This window comes from Lineus longissimus, chromosome 17 (genome assembly GCF_910592395.1).
Source record: "Lineus longissimus chromosome 17, tnLinLong1.2, whole genome shotgun sequence".
Taxonomy (NCBI): Eukaryota; Metazoa; Nemertea; class Pilidiophora; order Heteronemertea; family Lineidae; genus Lineus; species Lineus longissimus.
This window is the reverse complement of record NC_088324.1, coordinates 16,161,012-16,179,829: the sequence shown is the minus strand read 5'-3', so window position 1 is coordinate 16,179,829 and position 18,818 is coordinate 16,161,012. Positions and strand designations below refer to the sequence as shown.

General features: G+C 45.1%; 1 protein-coding gene across 8 annotated transcripts in view; it reads right to left on the bottom strand.

Moving 5' to 3' along the window:
* LOC135501862 (guanine nucleotide-releasing factor 2-like) overlaps window positions 1–15,801 on the bottom strand; it is a 37,398-nt gene extending 21,597 nt beyond the window's left edge. For 2 of the 8 annotated variants that reach the window (XM_064794243.1, XM_064794246.1), the window contains exon 1: window positions 7,991–8,680. In XM_064794243.1, the coding sequence (XP_064650313.1) occupies window positions 7,991–8,117 (127 nt within the window). In that variant the 5' untranslated portion in view covers window positions 8,118–8,680. Of the gene's footprint in view, window positions 1–7,990; window positions 8,684–15,524 lie in introns of those variants that run through there. The other 6 variants (XM_064794250.1, XM_064794251.1, XM_064794244.1 and 3 more) reach the window with 6 other exon arrangements.
* Window positions 15,802–18,818: the final 3,017 nt, after the last annotated feature.

Here is an 18,818-nt window from a genome sequence, read left to right as displayed (position 1 = left end):
TGAATGATTGGGAGAAGTCATGAACAGCCTACAAGTACAACCAAGGTGACCAGTCCCCATATTCATTATGATAGAGTCAGCGTTCTTCCGCCTCGGATATCAATCGTTATCGAAGACTGATGAGAGGAGAAACGTCAGCAAAATGGCCTCAGCTACTATCTATTTTATATATGGCCATTCGGCTAAACAGGAGAGTAATTTCAGTGCCATATATCACCGACATCCGAGTTATTGCAAGCTATTATAGCCACATGAGTTTGACTTTCATACATCGTTGGAGTCTCCACTTTTCTTCTGATGGCTGCCAACTACAAGAGAGGAGTCACTTTGTGTTGGGGATAGACTCTTACATCGTTAAACCAAACTCCTGTGGAAGTGAACAGATGTCAATGAGGGGCTTTAGAGTAACCTCTTCACTGCCACATCAGCAAGAATGGCACCGGCCCAGAGGGAATCCTCTGTCTTCTCTAGCAATCTAAGGAATGTCAAGTAAGAAACCTAAAGATTGAATGGACTCCTTTTGACTGAGCTGACTTTATATACAGCAGAACCTGGAAGGCAACACATCCTATGGATACATTAATCCAGCTCAGTATTCTAAACAACATCATCATTTATATTAAACGGATTGCTTTTGCCTCAGAGCTAGACAGGATATACTGCTGCTGTTCAATCTGCAAACCATACTAACCTTTCATGCTGGCAAAGCTTTTTGCTCACAGCAACTGAGAAGAAGCTACACAAACCTCGAGGGAGTCATCAGTCTTGCTCAATTCTCCAGAATGTCAAAGAAGCAACCTTCACAGCGAAAGTACTGCTTTTTCCAAAGCAATTTATACAATTTGGGCTTGGTACAATAGACATACCCGCCGATATCCCAAAATTCTCCACGGGTGGATACAAAGCCCATGATCGTCTAACATTTTAGACCTTTAGTCTCCAGCCCGGGTTGATAAATCAACTTCTCCTCCAAGCTAAACTTCTCTTACGTCTATTGTAACCCACCACTAAACCAACACTGGCAATATTTTTCAATTGGAAAAATTCACTCACACACCATGTTCACTCACTTGACTGTGAGATAGTTTATCGGTCGATCCATTGATTGGGCATGTTATCCATGACCACAGCCAGATCATACAATCGGAGGATCAGGAGTCCTTACCCACTATGACTGATGAGCAACTTATGCAAAGCCAAGCAATAGCGTGTATGTTGATGCATTTTTGTTGATATTCTGATTGCCAAGAAATATTGTATAAAACAAATGCACTCTTCCTGCAGATGCCACTACTGGTTGAAGATCCAGGAGGTGTTGTAGACACGAGGAGCCTTCATTACAGAATAAGCCTGGCCACATAGTAAAAAGCCAAAGGCTGAAAGCTTCTCCAAAGACTGGCCTGGTCCCACAGTCAGAAGCGTAGGCTGAAAGCTTCTCCAAAGACTGGCCTGGTCCCACAGTCAGAAGCGTAGGCTGAAAGCTTCTCCAAAGACTGGCCTGGTCCCACAGTCAGAAGCCGTAGGCTGAAAGCTTCTCCAAAGACTGGCCTGGTCCCACAGTCAGAAGCCGTAGGCTGAAAGCTTCTCCAAAGACTGGCCTGGTCCCACAGTCAGAAGCCGTAGGCTGAAAGCTTCTCCAAAGACTGGCCTGGTATAACAGTCAGAAGCCGTAGGCTGAAAGCTTATCCAAAGACTGGCCTGGTCCCACAGTCAGAAGCCGTAGGCTGAAAGCTTCTCCAAAGACTGGCCTGGTCCCACAGTCAGAAGCCGTAGGCTGAAAGCTTCTCCAAAGACTGGCCTGGTCCCACAGTCAGAAGCCGTAGGCTGAAAGCTTATCCAAAGACTGGCCTGGTCCCACAGTCAGAAGCCGTAGGCTGAAAGCTTCTCCAAAGACTGGCCTGGTCCCACAGTCAGAAGCCGTAGGCTGAAAGCTTCTCCAAGGAGCCTTACTTCTAGAATTCAAAAGGTCTGGCCCCATCCAAGCCATAGTAAGTAGCCTGATGCTGAGTGAAAGTTTGTTCAGTTTCGGATCTCAGAATATGAAGAGCATGTGAGACGCTCCCGAGATGTTTTAGGACTAGAGCCAAGTCTAGATGTTACTCTCAATGTAGACCCACGTATATTATGAGTGTGTACGCTGGATCTCTTCGTCAGACTCCATTCATACAGCTCACTGCCACAACTCTCCTAAACACTGGCTCAACATCAGGCATGCACACAAGCAAAGGCCGGCGATACCCCATGGATATCTTGCCAGACTGATGGGCAAAAGACATCCAGAGATTTTGCCTGCGTTTACAAACCTGGCTGCATACTTTAATCTTGAAAATGTGTAATTTGAAGTTAAAACTTACTTCTGGACGACATACTCCTCGTTCGCGTTACTTTACTGCAGTGTACACAAGTGCTATCATAAACTCTTTCCCTCAGAGAGTCTTTCTCGTCAGTTGTCGTAACAAATGTCTGATGCTTCACAGCTCCTTTTCCTTTAGCTTAGAACTGATTCGATATTCGGTGTCTTCATGTGAAATATATTCAACTTTTTGCAAAAACAAGCCACTTACATCATGTGGGCAGGTGTTTTGTTGCATAACATCGAAGAATCACAACAGTTCATCACCCACACCTCAGATCAAAACTTGTGCCCCCTCAATATCACACCTCATTGTGTGAAGGAGAGATTACTTATACAAGAGACCACCGGAAAACACTTAAAGAAGAGCAACAACCTTCTCATTGCTCACTCTCCTGAGACTTGGTGTTTCCATTCATGGAGAAACTCAGTGACTCTCATTTTCACCATGGTTTACTGTTATTTGTTCCATAGCCAACTGGAGCTTGCTGACGAGACAAAGAGTGACCAGACTCACTCTGGAACCCGTGACCCAAGACTAAGAGTCCAATACCAAGACCTGTGATCCTAACCATCAAACCCGCAATCTGTCTCAGTCAATTCCCTCCAGCAATATGAAAACAAAACTCATCCTCTTACTGTCAGACAATCCATTATCCTCTTATGCACCTATACCTCAGCCTTTATGGGCTGAATTAGCCAGGAACAAATATCTCAGTTGCTGCCTAATAAAGTCGCCGCCAATCCGCCTATCGCTGCCATTCAGTCATGTTTTCATCGTGATCCATCATTTAGTGTTTCCCGTGGGGACAGGTTTGCCTTGATTGGTGACATGACCTTCTCCTGATCAGGTTCCCCACAAATAGATTAGACACATCGTCTCAAATCAATGGGCAAAATAGTTGACATTTAGGAGATGAGAAGGAGTTTTTCTCATCTCACATATCCGTCAGTGATGGATATTGCACATATATCACAGAAAAGCTTCATTAGTCATTTGCATGATTTTCACCAGTTATGCCAAGGCGAGAGTTCTTCATTTTCACATATTTCTATGGCGGCGGCGGGTTTGCCACAGTTCACCTGATGAGGACTCAATAAATGTGATGCCTTTCGTTTATTTTCACCACAGCGTATCAAGATGTTTGCTGTGACTCACCTTCATCCAAAGAGATCACCTCCCAATACCTCTCAGTGCTGATGCCAGCTTCAACCTATTCCTCGCAACGAAACTCTAATGACTGTCTCAGATATCATACAGCAAGACCTTTCATTAATGACCCAAGAGTAACTTCATTCTGATTCATCTACTTCTTTGGCATTGGCTCTCGACTTGGTGGAGTTATTCTCTGGGCAGTGTTCCTCTTCCAAAGCATGATAAGTGGTTTTGGACCTATACCTTTACGTGCCGGTCGAGGTTATTGCCCTAGTGACCTCAACTTCAACATCGGCCCCAGTCCAGAGACTAGAAGTAGAGTCAATCGCAAGCACTCATGTTCCTCAATGGGTGGGGTCCTTTGCTTGCCCTGACCAAGGCACTAGGTATAGTGAACCTCAGTTCAAGACAATATGATAACACTATTACTATAAGAGAGAAACCAAGAGGCAGTACAGGCACCAGCCAGGGATCAGCAAAGCATACTCTAACTTTTAATTCAACAATACAAGAAGACTGTTTGCGCTGTCAGAAACCTGTGCACCATGTTATAGACTACTGGGAGTGCTGTCACTGAATGCTCCACAAGATGAAGACGGCATGAGAAACTCAGCGAATCCTCAAATATACACACTGGAGGATTTGCTCTTCTCACGGTACAATTATCGGGATTCGTCGGCTCATGATTCACGCGAGGCACTCGACAAATCCTCAAGAGGATGATGACTGGAGTGATTCACGATTCTAGGAGCAGTGTGTTGCTCTGTATTGATTGATTGTCAACCTCGCATGGTTCAACGTCTTTACCACCGAGGGAGTCAGACTTTAGTTCATGGTTTATTTTAGAACTTGGTTAACAAGCTGGCATGGTTTATGATGATGGCCAGATGATCCAGGGATTCTGTGCTTCGAGTAGAGGAAGAGCGGCAAGTTGGCACCAACAACATGAGAGCTGGGATGGAGCAGGATGAAGACTGAGCCCAGCGAGGTCACAATGACATGAGTAGAGGAAGAGCGGCAAGTTGGCACCAACAACAAGAGAGCTGGGATGGAGCAGGATGAAGACTGAGCCCAGCGAGGTCACAATGACATGAGTAGAGGAAGAGCAGCAAGTTGGCACCAACAACAGGAGAGCTGGGATGGAGCAGGATGAAGACTGAGCCCAGCGAGGTCACAATGACATGAGTAGAGGAAGAGCGGCAAGTTGGCACCAACAACAAGAGAGCTGGGATGGAGCAGGATGAAGACTGAGCCCAGCGAGGTCACAATGACATGAGTAGAGGAAGAGCGGCAAGTTGGCACCAATAACAGGAGAGCTGGGATGGAGCAGGATGAAGACTGAGCCCAGCGAGGTCACAATGACATGAGTAGAGGAAGAGCGGCAAGTTGGCACCAACAACAGGAGAGCTGGGATGGAGCAGGATGAAGACTGAGCCCAGCGAGGTCACAATGACATGAGTAGAGGAAGAGCGGCAAGTTGGCACCAACAACAAGAGAGCTGGGATGGAGCAGGATGAAGACTGAGCCCAGCGAGGTCACAATGACATGAGTAGAGGAAGAGCGGCAAGTTGGCACCAATAACAGGAGAGCTGGGATGGAGCAGGATGAAGACTGAGCCCAGCGAGGTCACAATGACATGAGTAGAGGAAGAGCGGCAAGTTGGCACCAACAACAAGAGAGCTGGGATGGAGCAGGATGAAGACTGAGCCCAGCGAGGTCACAATGACATGAGTAGAGGAAGAGCGGCAAGTTGGCACCAACAACAGGAGAGCTGGGATGGAGCAGGATGAAGACTGAGCCCAGCGAGGTCACAATGACATGAGTAGAGGAAGAGCGGCAAGTTGGCACCAACAACAGGAGAGCTGGGATGGAGCAGGATGAAGACTGAGCCCAGCGAGGTCACAATGACATGAGTAGAGGAAGAGCGGCAAGTTGGCACCAACAACAGGAGAGCTGGGATGGAGCAGGATGAAGACTGAGCCCAGCGAGGTCACAATGACATGAGTAGAGGAAGAGCAGCAAGTTGGCACCAACAACAGGAGAGCTGGGATGGAGCAGGATGAAGACTGAGCCCAGCGAGGTCACAATGACATGAGTAGAGGAAGAGCGGCAAGTTGGCACCAACAACAGGAGAGCTGGGATGGAGCAGGATGAAGACTGAGCCCAGCGAGGTCACAATGACATGAGTAGAGGAAGAGCAGCAAGTTGGCACCAACAACAGGAGAGCTGGGATGGAGCAGGATGAAGACTGATCCCAGCGAGGTCACAATGACATGAGTAGAGGAAGAGCGGCAAGTTGGCACCAACAACAGGAGAGCTGGGATGGAGCAGGATGAAGACTGAGCCCAGCGAGGTCACAATGACATGGCCTGCTGCACATCCACTCCTCATTCAACTGTAGCCATTCAATTTCAGTCATCTGTTGTGGACTCATGTGTCATCAGAATGGACAGGCCTCATGTTCCTCTTCTCAACTCCACGTAATTAACACTGACAGCTGAAGAAGTTCAATAATGCCAGCTTGATTCGGCCACTGTTGACTCAGCGCCAATCACTGATTTGTTCCTGGTATTTACTCCACTGGTTCCTGGACGCAGCATCTGGTCAAATAATACGCTGCATTGACTTTATTCCCAGTACGGCCATATCCCTAGCCATTCCCAGCACAGCCGCATACTGGGGATCAGTTGGAATCAGAGAAATGAGTGTATGAAGCCAGTGTAACTAGAGTGGACTTCCAAATGTGGTGCGTTTGTTTGATTTATCACAACTAACAGAAAGTATATCACCTAGAATTCATATGTGGTCCCCCCCCCCATCCCAACATCTCTACCATGCAGAATGTGAAGTTGTCGAATATTAAAATACCTTGATCCCTTTATTCTATGTGAATATTTCATCTTTAATCTGCACTTTCCTCGCAAGAAGCTGACACTTGTAGCGTTATCTAATTGCTCGTGCAGCAATCAATGTTCGCATGCCGCTAATCTTCATGTCCGATTTGTCATCCTAATGACGCTTGAATTATACGCACCCAGCGTCGTTGATAAATCATTTCCTCTGCTACGTGAAGCTGGGAATAAACAATTACCGCAAGAATGGTGAACTTTACAAGCGGGGACTTGATTGTCGATTCATCAACCCGCAATCATCGTGGGTATTTTCAGATTGGGGTTTGCCGGCCACGCTTCACTGCAGGGGCTATCATGTTCTTGTTGTATCTCTAAGAACACCCAAGACCACAGACAGACACAGCTGTCCTCAGAGCCAGCTGTTTATACCACTGTTGTGACCCTATCTTCTGGGCGGAAATATGAACACCCAAGATCACAGACAGACACAGCTGTCTTCAGAGCCAGCTGTTTATACCACTGTTGTGACCCTATCTTCTGGGCGGAAATATGATATGAGCCAACAAAGTGGGTTTTCCTGTTGTTCAGTAACCCACAAGTAGACAGTTGACCAGTAGCCACGGCTCAGTAACCCACAAGTAGACAGTTGACCTGTAGCCACGGCTTAGTAACCCACAAGTGGACAGTTGACCTGTAGCCACGGCTCAGTAACCCACAAGTAGACAGTTGACCTGTAGCCACGGCTCAGTAACCCACAAGTAGACAGTTGACCTGTAGCCACGGCTTAGTAACCCACAAGTAGACAGTTGACCTGTAGCCACGGCTCAGTAACCCACAAGTAGACAGTTGACCTGTAGCCACGGCTCAGTAACCCACAAGTAGACAGTTGACCTGTAGCCACGGCTTAGTAACCCACAAGTAGACAGTTGACCTGTAGCCACGGCTTAGTAACCCACAAGTAGACAGTTGACCTGTAGCCACGGCTCAGTAACCCACAAGTAGACAGTTGACCTGTAGCCACGGCTTAGTAACCCACAAGTAGACAGTTGACCTGTAGCCACGGCTTAGTAACCCACAAGTAGACAGTTGACCTGTAGCCACGACTTCAGGATAACAAATGGCCAGTCATAAATGTGTAGGAAATCGCTCTTCTCCCCAGTGAGGAGATGTCGAATAATGGTTCATGTGCCAAGAATGATGATTCGTAAGAAACTATGAGAGGTATGCCGGACGGACAGGATGAAGGTGGAGCTAATCAACAAGGGAGAGACCTTCTATACACAGCCTGGGCCGGGGTAAAGGGAATCTAAGGGGAAGAGTTCTGGGGGTCCAATGACCATGCGCTGTACGGGGACATGCAGTATATGTCTGTTCAAAATGAATCTGCACCCCAAGGATTAGACTTTGCTTCATGTATGCTATCTCCCAGTGCAGGAAAGACATGGTGTTTCATTTCTCAATCCACTCTTAGTCTTATGACCAAAATAGCTTATTTCAGGTTAACTCACAATAAGGGTCCATGCAGAGCCTAGTAAGAGTAAATTTTGTCCAGAAAAATCCATCATATCAGAGAGAGGATCCACTAAAAGTTGCAACGAAACCTCTAATCAAGTCTGAAAACAGTCTTACCTTCAGAGTCTGAAGCCCCGGAGAGATAGTCATCCGATTCAAAGCCATCAGGAGCGGGAACAGTAAGAAACATACCGCTACTGCAACGTTCATCAGCCGTCGCCATCATAGATGGGAATTCTGACATCCAATGCAATTTTCCAGAGCGTTACTATCTGAACGAATGAATGAACTCTGCGATGCCAGTGCTTCCAATGGTATCCAACTGCGTAATGTTCATAGAAATAAGCAGTGTTCCTCTCTAGTTATTAGTCTGCTACGGAAATTGTGACTTTTATGTTCCTTTTGTTTTAGGTGAGAAAGTCACATTAGTTCTATGGCATCCTAACTCTAGGATAGGAATTCAATTGATATAATTCTTATACGAACAATGGACATAATGAACACGGATACTTCCAATAATAAGTGTGGCAAAAATATCAAATAACTAGCTATGGTAGAGCTGATTTCAAACACTCTGATACGACAAATTCTCTCTTTGGTTAGATAACTTTACTCACAAATCACTATTGCTCCTGAAATAATAGGAATAAAGAATTTAACATCCATCAAATCACAGCATTCCCAGCCCTGATATCTACAGCAAGAATGCAGACTCCAGATTATAAGTGGTAACCACCAATGAAGCCAGCTAACAGGCCACTAAGTACCATACTTCGGAGGTAAGACTTGGAAGACTTCTTATATGCGTTCACACAGGTATCCACAGAATGTACGAGAATCTCTCTATAGTGCAGAAGAAATGGCTTCTGGTCATGACGTAGTAACCCAGGAATACCAAGCTTATAGGAAGCACGCTTCTCAGAAATGTCCAAGAAGTAATGAAACTCGAGGTCCAATCAGGAAATACCTTAACTTCAGAGTAAAGGACTGATTCTCTGATAACGCTTTCTCAGCAGAACAACACCTTGCTCGTGCGAGTACTTGGTTATTCTCTCTGAGCCCTGAATGAAGGAACAGTCAGACTAAGAACAAAGATCACTCCAGCATCGCTATTTGAGTAGTGGCAGTCTGTAGTCTGAGCACATCAGGCTGATCTTCACTGTTCGAGGTAGCAATACCGAATGGCTCACAGCCTAAGCAACATTCCAGTGAGCACTCCACTAGAAGTATCTGAGCACCAACGATTCAACCAAACAATTCACAAGTTTTACAAACAGAGAATAGAGTAGCTCCATGAAGCCTTCAAAGTCTGAATCTGATAAAGAATTTAGATGAAAGTCATTGAAATTCCGTGGTGGATTCGATCAGAATTCCATCGGGTTTCCTTTTCGAGTTGATGAAGACTGCATCCAGTGGAATAGCTTTCAAGTTTGTCTTCAAATGAACCAGTTCTTCACTGGTAAAACAATTCTTCAGGTGCCAAACATTAACATTCCATCTGTCGATCAAGTTGTTGGTATCGATGTCTGACTTTAAACTTCTATTGCAAACGGCTTCTGAACCTGGAGTGGAGAATTGGCCAGCTAGCATACCAATCAGACAGGAACAATGCTCAGTTGACAGCTCTGGTGCAGCAGTCTGGGAAACAAAGGTTGCTCACTAATCAATGATCTCGACTCTGAATGGATATCACAGACAGCTTCAGAAAGAGGTGGGGCAGATCAGGACAGTCTACAAGCCCACGATAGAGAACAATGCTTAGTATAGTCAGACTGAGAAACAAGGCTCACTGTCAAGATCAAGTCAAGCTTACATAAAGCTGCTGCGCTGAGTGATTCTGATAGTCTATGTAGGAGTTGCTCTTCCCTTACTCATCCCTAACCCCATTACTTCCAAGTCCGAACTTCTTGAGTATTTTCTGATTGGTTTCGTTGACACCTTTCAGAGAACTGTACGCTAGTTTTCCTCCTGTGGTAGAATGTCACTGAAGAATCCAAGAACCAATTGAAAACTTCTATGCAATCTTAAATCCTGCATTAGAATGCCGAAAAATATCTAAGTACCGGTAGTCTTCTGGAAATTTAAGCACAATCATAGTGTGAATCTCATGAATAGAAATCCTGCAATCGTCAGTGACAACGTTACACCGTTAGCTTGTTAAGCACTAGACATCGACCTCTACTGTCTTAGGCGAATGAAACAAATCTGTTTGTGAAGATGGAGCAGGAAGCTTCTGTTGTGAGCAATGGACAAGGCATCCGAGGTGGAGGCAGGTCATAGGTGCAAATCACATCCGCCTTGACTTGAACTGAGATATGTTCAGAAAGTTTACACACAATGTACATCATTCTTGATCTTATGTTTTGAATCATTAGGTCAGGCCTTTCTGGTCCCTTTCACTCCTACTAGGCTGGAGAGATGTGTATAATTGCCAGAAGAAATGTGTTGCTTTTTGTTTCTGGTTGGTTGAACAGGCTTCCGAGTCAGGTATGCCAGTTACTATCAGCGAACATGTCGAATTCAGCGGGATTCATGGAGGGTTCCTATCACAGATTGGGCTTTCATTGCTGTATGGAAAACAGGAGGTGTCTTGTTCATTCCCTCTGTGGTGATGGAAGGAGCACCAAGGATCTCCTGATTTCCTCGGGATGGAAAAAGTCCAGTCATGATGGAAGGAGCACCTAGGATCACCTGATTTCCTCTGGATGGCAAAGTCCAGTCATGAAGGAAGGAGCACCAAGGATCTCCTGGTTTCCTCGGGATGGCAAAGTTCAGTCATGAAGGAAGGAGCAGCAAGGATCACCTGATTTCCTCGGGATGGCAAAGTCCAGTCATGATGGAAGGAGCACCAAGGATCTTCTGGTTTCCTTGGGATGGCAAAGTCCAGTCGTGATGGAAGGAGGATCTCCTGGTTTCCTCGGGATGGCAAAGTCCAGTCATGATGGAAGGAGCACCAAGGATCTCCTGGTTTCCTCGGGATGGCAAAGTTCAGTCATGAAGGAAGGAGCAGCAAGGATCTCCTGATTTCCTCGGGATGGCAAAGTCCAGTCATGATGGAAGGAGCACCAAGGATCTTCTGGTTTCCTTTGGATGGCAAAGTCCAGTCGTGATGGAAGGAGGATCTCCTGGTTTCCTTGGGATGGCAAAGTCCAGTCGTGAGAAGAGCATGATGGCGAATTAAAATCTTCTTGACATTTGACAGAATCATATGATACCACCGTATCAAGCAACGGCACAGTAGGACTCCTGTATTCCAGGTTACTGGATGGAGGTCAGGAGTAAAGAGAACAATTACACAAATTATAGTTGAAGGTCTTTTGAGCTGTCACTCAGTGGAGCCCATATTAACAAGACACCAGGGCTAAAGCCTTCGAACCACCACTTTCATTCAAGCTCTGGAATGGGCACCGGTGAGCAAAGGTTGGGAGGGTTCATGAGGAACTTCAGACAATGTTTAAACTTCAAGATAGTCAGCGTAGACCTACCCATGTCATAAAGGCATGTTCATGTAGCGCTGCTTTCAGTTTGCTTTATTTATCATCTGAAGCCTCGTGACTCAACAGAGTCTGTGCCTCAGGTACCATGATGTTCGCTGCATGTTTTACTCCACGAAGATATACCGCTTCCTGCATCAACAACTTGTAAATTAATTCAGGATGAAAATAAACCACTGGTACGTTGCTGATGATGCGGTGTATAATCAGTTACATATGTGGGACTTGGAGCAAGAGCAGTTTAGTGCCAGTATCTGGAGGTGAAACAGTAACAGTAACATAACCGTTAAGGATAACGTGACTTTTGTACTTTTGAACAACCGGGCCCAGTACAAGAAGACGGTTTGCAGGCACAATCAGTCCTTTACTACCATGTTGGGCCTCTAGGTCTTGTCGTGAGCAAGCTGCGTTAGGTTGTGGAGCTGGCATGCGGTGTAGGAGGGCTGTGGTCATCACGCACAGTAAACCATAGAACTCTGGAGAGTAGCCCAGCCGATCTGTACCAATGCAAAGCCTGTAAGAAGCTACATTAATCGGTCTGTACATGTAGCATCTGCCTCAAAGGGTGAATGAGAATGCTTCACCCATCACACCTGCTCCTCAACAGTGGTTTCTCATTGAGAGATCCTCTTCCTTCAACTACATGCACTATTCGCTCACTGTACTTCATCAGGTGGAAATCCAATGAACATGATGAAGGGCCTAGTAAAACAACTATCAATGTATGACTGGCACACATCCTCCTCAAGGTAACAGTTACCCCTAAGCTTCCACATAATGGTGATGATGATGAAACATTAGCTTGAGGTGGGGAACTAGTGCAAGAGTTGACAAACATTATGTTGTGCTATATTTTGCTGCTAATTTTGTCTCATCAAACAAAATTCCAGTCAAAGGTTTGTCGTACTCTTTTCCAGACTTGACTTTCAATCATCAACACCTAGAGTATTCAACTAGAAACTGGTCTTCTGCTTGTAATACAAGAAGGACATTATCAAACTCAATCAAGCTGATGAACCTGTCTGGATCTATGCACAGAAGGCATTTAGAAACCAAATGACTCATGATCTGTCAATCTAACCATCTCAAACATGCATGACTTGAACTGAACTGGAAGGGTTTATACCATAACAATGGTAGCACTTCACTGTGTTTACAACTGTATGAACAAGAGCAGTTATAATAGGCTCATGGTGGGTATGTATGGGAATTGAAATCATGCATTAGAACACCAATCAGGCCAGCATGACAAACTTTGTCAATGTGAATGTGAGGTATTTTAATGTGGGCATGATGTGTTTGTCTTGGCTGTGTCAGGCTATTTTAGGCCTACTAATGTGGAAGTGTCACCAGTCTACTCGAGATCCATTAATGGTAGCCTGTGCTGAGGGGAACCTTACCATCTCAAGGGTGATAAGTGTCTGGTAGGAGCCATATTGGGTTTGATTGTACTGAACAGACCAAAGTCATCATGCCAAGGATCTATTCTCGCTGATATCAACTGCTTTCTCCCTGAGACAAGTACACTTTAAAGATTAGGAAACTTCAACTTCAAGTGGAAAGCCACGAGTTCTCGTTCACAATCAGCAGTAGAAAGAACTTTAGACCAATTTAGACCATGATCCAGCAACTGTGGCAACCAATTTCAACAGACTTAACCCAGACTAAAACAATTACAAAGAAATGGCTCATTATTCCATCCATCAAGCATGTCAAGTTTGCTATAAGACCAGACTTTTTTTCTGGGGCTCAGAAAGTATGATTTCAGGCCTGATTTGGGGCAATGCTGGGAGCTGAGATTATAAACAGTTTCAACAAAGTTTGTTTTGGCCCTGTTCATTTCACCAGGAACGAAGGATCACAGTAGCTTATGGCATTGTCTAGAGTGATTCTTCCACTGTGGACCCACACAACGCATCACTTGGTAAAACAAAGATTACATAACTCTGGCTTTTTCATCCTCATAATCTAATTGGAGCTAGAACAGTCCTGAGAAGCCAATATTAAAGTTGGCATGCCCTGACAAGAGGAAAGAAATTCATAATTATGCCAAGAGCATGCACTAAATTTAGAATCTGATAAATCATATGACACCTGCTGTTTATTTTTAAGAAATCATGGGATTCACATTATGGACTTATGTTACCACATCTCTCATGATCACAGCTATTGCCACTGGCACATGTCCTCTCTTGCAATCTTTTGGAGTGTAACCATAACATTTCTGTATATTCATTATCAGCAATGCAGTGATCCTGTCACTTACAGACAATAAGCCTGCCTCTCATACAATAACTTACAGGCAATAAGCCTGCCTCTCATACAATAACATGCATAAGGCAGCTCTCCTCTCACTTACAGACAATAAGCCTGCCTCTCATACAATAACATGCATAAGGCAGCTCTCCTCTCACTTACAGACAATAAGCCTGCCTCTCATACAATAACATGCATAAGGCAGCTCTCCTCTCACTTACAGACAATAAGCCTGCCTCTCATACAATAACATGCATAAGGCAGCTCTCCTCTCATATCAGTGGAAGCTCTCTTATCTTAGGACAACTTAAAGGAGCTTTTGGTATCATATTGGTCCTTTCTATTTTGACCTCGGTAGCGTAATCAGGACGCCTCTCAAGTAAGGACAGCACTTGTCAGCTCGAAGGGTGTCCATAATAGAGAGGCTGCATGTCATGTGCCAGCATATGAGTGCCTGGAGCTGGGGCAAGAGCTTATCTGGTACAAAGTCAAGTGTGGCTCCTTCATTGCCCCTTGTGCTGGGTGGCAGTCAAGGAACCACACTACCAGCTCTCTCAGAAAGGCAACCTGACAGTCACAGAAGAGCACACATTGTTTTTTTAAATCAATGGCAATTCAAACCAAATCATCAATTAAACATTGATTGGATTTGACAAGTTCCCACTCAAAAGGCAATTTGAATTCATTATCAAACTGACTGCAAGGATTTTATAACTTCTTGCCATCCAGCACAAAGAACCACACTAAAGGAAATCATATGTTCACTTGTATTGCATTGATCCAATCAAATAGACTTCGTTGTTTTCCAAACTAATCCTTTTTCTGACATGTCTAAGGGACCAATTACTGATCAGCAATAGTTTGACACTAATTGCTGGCATGATCCTAATTGAATGACTGACAGCTAGCAGAGGACAATGATAAGAAAGGGTCCTGCATGACATAATACCTCCCTGGCAGTTTGAACTGGCACACACTGCTCTGCATGCTTTAGATCTGCACAGTCACCCTGACATAGGTCTCTGTTTTCCCTCCAATTTCTGCCTCAAGCTGCTGATTTCAAGGAAATGCTACATTTGTCCACAAATTCTGTCAAGTGTGATGACAGAAACTGTATTTTGGTGGCCTGCAGTTGGTATAGAGTTTGTTCCTGTAGCACTTGGGGGCATTTGGCCACTTTCAGTGTCATGTCTCAGGTTTGTATACCATCATGGTGATGATCAGGGCCAGATCCAGGGATTACCACACAAAATGGCCTCAAGTCAAAACAACCCCACTTTCATTTTTTCGATTTACTTCCGAGATTCTGTTGGCAATTGTTAACTCCCAGAAAGCCTGTGAGTATTATTTGAGAGTTTAATTGGATGTTGACTGAACACATCAGGTTTTATTTTGAATAACTGACTCCTTTTTAGCAGAAGTTTGGGAAACTTTGAAGTTATTTTTTATACACCATTTTTTATATCCATCAAGAATTGTCATCCTGGCGAGTGAATGTGGCACAGCGTGGACTTAAACTCCAGTTTAACTTCTTGTATTGAAGTAACATCCAAATACTAAATAGAAACTCGGAAGTAAAAGAGAAAATTGGGGCCGTTGTGACTGTTAAAACTGAGGGTATGCTCACCTCATATGATGCTGATATTGGGCCATGGGACCCCTACGGTACACCCTGCCTACTCCAGATCATCAAAGGACCCTATTGCTCATTTCATCATCTGGCGACAGACGTTTCATTGACAAGTTCTTTACCATCTGTCTGTTCCATCAGCCAATACACATATCAACAATACAGGACCACTAACTAACGGTACACAATGTTTACGCCTAAAAATACACTATAAATTTACGTGCATCGAAAATGACACTCCCTTGCTTCAAAATAAACCCGTTTCACTCACCCTTCTCCTCCTTACCCGACATGTTTAGTCGCTCCTTCTCCCAGTCACAACATTATGCCACTTTCCAACAGAAATAAACACAAATCACACACTTTTAAAGTGGGATTTCACAATGCTTTTGTCATGATGATCAACTTCTCTTTCGAACTTGCTAGTACTTCCGCCTCCACCACGAGTGGGGTACGAGGTTGCAAAACGTCCCAATTGAGGAAAAGGGACTTGTCAAGGGATTTGTTAGCGTTTTTCTGCCATAAAACACTTCTAACTATTCACTGATGCCTTATCATCTCAATCCACGCTTGTCAAACAATGAGTACTTCACCAGCTATTGATTTTACAACAGTTATGTCAATAAATGACTGGGTGCTAAATACAGTACCGTGGAACACCTCATTGTCATAATTTATCCATGATAATTGGTTGGTAATTTATGCAAAGTGCATTTTAGACTCCTGGCACTAATCATGGGCACTATAATTTATGTCCAGAAATCTTGAAAATCGTTCTCATTTTCACAAGTTGTCAAGCGCGCGCTCGTGTCAATTGTGACGTCATAATAACGTCACGACCCAACGCCCAGCAACAGTTGCTAAGACAATCGCCACTCCCGGCCGACGGAAAAAACTGCGTCTTCTCCCGTTCTTGTCATCTACCTCATAATAATAAAGGCATCCCCATTGATGAGACAAGACACCTGGCGACACAATTAAAAACATAGTTGTGATGGCGAATGTTTTTACCAAGAAACACCACAAGCCGCGGACGACGACCCTGTCAGACTTTACTGGACGGTGGCTGCCTCCAATCCATACGCGGGTCCCCTCCCCGACAAGGTGCGGAAACCCACACCCGATTGGCCTCATCACGCAAAGTCCCTACAATAGGGACAACGCGGTAAGTCAGTCCGTCTGTGCTCCCGCATATCCCGGCATTCTGGTTGTGACTTTGTCCTACACAACGCGGTAAGTCAGTCAATCAGCCTGTTCAAAGAGTGCTCCTGTCCCGGCATTCTGGTTGTGACGTTGTCCTAGACACCGCGGTAAGTCAGTCTGTCTGTGCTCATTTCCCGCCATGGTTGTGACTTTGTCCCAGTCCCGTCTGTTCAAAGTGCTCCTGTCCGGGCATTCTGGTTGTGAAGTTGTCCTAGACAACGCGGTAAGTCAGTCTGTCTGTGCTCATTTCCCGCCATGGTTGTGACTTTGTCCCAGTCCCCTGTCTGTTCAAAGTGCTCCTGTCCCGGCATTCTGGTTGTGACGTTGATCTGGGTGGATCGGAGGGAAAATGAATAAACCATTCCCTGAATTCATTTCCAGAAATTTGATGTTTGGAATCCACCACCTGGGAGGACTATAAGCCGCTTTTCAGAAATGATACAGCATACGTGTGAGTACACAAGACCCGACCCATCCCGGGAGAGTGTCGCAGGGAAATGATTTCATCTTCGATACCCTGGGACGGTCGTGTCGTCTTCGATATATACCCTGGGACGGAGGCATGCATGTCATCTTTAGTACCCTAGATGTCGCATTTTTGAATCCCTGGGTATATCAAGCACTTTAAATCTCCATTGAAGGTGTTGGGTATGAATAGAACAATACCTTTATCCGTTATAGTGTTGATCACATTTTCAAGGGGAGGGGGCCATGACCGCTTCGCCGCCAGGGTCTGCTTCAGTTCGGAGGCGACGCAGAATGATAGATTGTGCTGCATGTGAGGATGAGCAAGCGCGGTTTGTCGACGAGCGCCTGTCCAATGCGTCATTGTCGAGGATGTGATTGTATTACAGAGGTTGTGCATTCTTCCAACTTAAAAAAAATATTTTCGTTTCATCGCTCTCTTTCATCCTCCTCGTTTCTAGGGCAGGTCAACTTCACCTGTAGTCAGCCGACATCAGCAGGTGAGCATCTTTCTGGGGTCACTTACGGATGTGTTGGCCCCTACATTTCTGTTAGCGTGGTTTGTCCTAGACCTTGCTAATAGAATTTTGCACTGCAAAATAGCTGTGATAAGTAAAACAAAACACACAAATTAACATGCTGTAAACTCAGCCGTCACATCTTCCGATGGCTGGAATGTGACACTACAAGGCCAGTTCATGCAATAAAATATGTCATTGGAAGCCGTAACGGCCCCTAGCCATTTTACAGTTATGGAAAAACATGCGAACTCGCATTTGGCAGAGGGGATGTTATCATAACAAGACGACCCTAAACATCAACTGGAGAGTGGAACCGACCCTGACGACAACATTCCGACATCATGAACCAATATTTACTGGCTAATTCAAGTTGAATTGGCTTCACTTCCAATCATTGGAAGCAAATGTGTTTTACACGGGGTTTTACACCTCCCATTTACTTTTGAGCTTCCGAATAAAAAAACAACACCACATACCAAAAACCTGCTGTACCGTGATAATTGGCTGCCACAATGGCCCCTGAACATTATACACTAGTGGACTGATGGTTCTCAAAGTCGGCACGAAGATCTAATCAGCCGAGACGAACCTTCATTGTCTGCCTTCTTCCGCAGAAAGAGCCATGGTAGCACCTCAGTTGACCGCCCATGCCAAGAAACCTCCTGTCATTCAATACACCCGAGACACCACCTCTCGCATGACGTACAGACCGCCCGCTGAGACTCAGATGCAAGGTTTGCCCCAGGTGATGACGGGCAGGTTCAGTTACACTCCGAATCAAGGCACAACAAGGGGAATAGGTAGGTCTCCACTCACCAACTGGGGGACGTCACGTGTGATGTCAGGTTGCATCTTAACCATCAGGGTATAAGGTCTTTCCTTAGGCCACCATTCAAGGGGAGTGTTAGTGACATCAATTTCTTTCCTTCCAGTTCCAAATACGTTAGCCAGGATGTCTCCCCCCGATGGGAATGAAGACTAAATGGTCAAGAGCAAAGAGCAAGACCACTTACACCACAACTTTGAGGAGAAGAGGAAGACAAAACAGCAACAAGAATATCAACTTTTGAAGTAATTCAACCATAAAACTCAAACTCTCTTCAGAGTAAATTTCACTAATTGGCCCGACCTGATTGTCCAGATTCTGTTGGGGAGTCCACAAGGTGTGGCATGGCTAGTGAGAGGGAGTTAACAATTCACATCCAATCACATCCTAGCAGTCCCACAAACTGAATCCGAATATTTGACAAGGACCTGTCAAGGCCCTTGTCCTGGTATTGGGAAGGCATAGATATAAGAGACAACAAATGGGCTTAGGCAGGCTCCTTCCGACTGTGTACATGGGACCAGGATTTCTGTCCATTCCAAGGACTAGT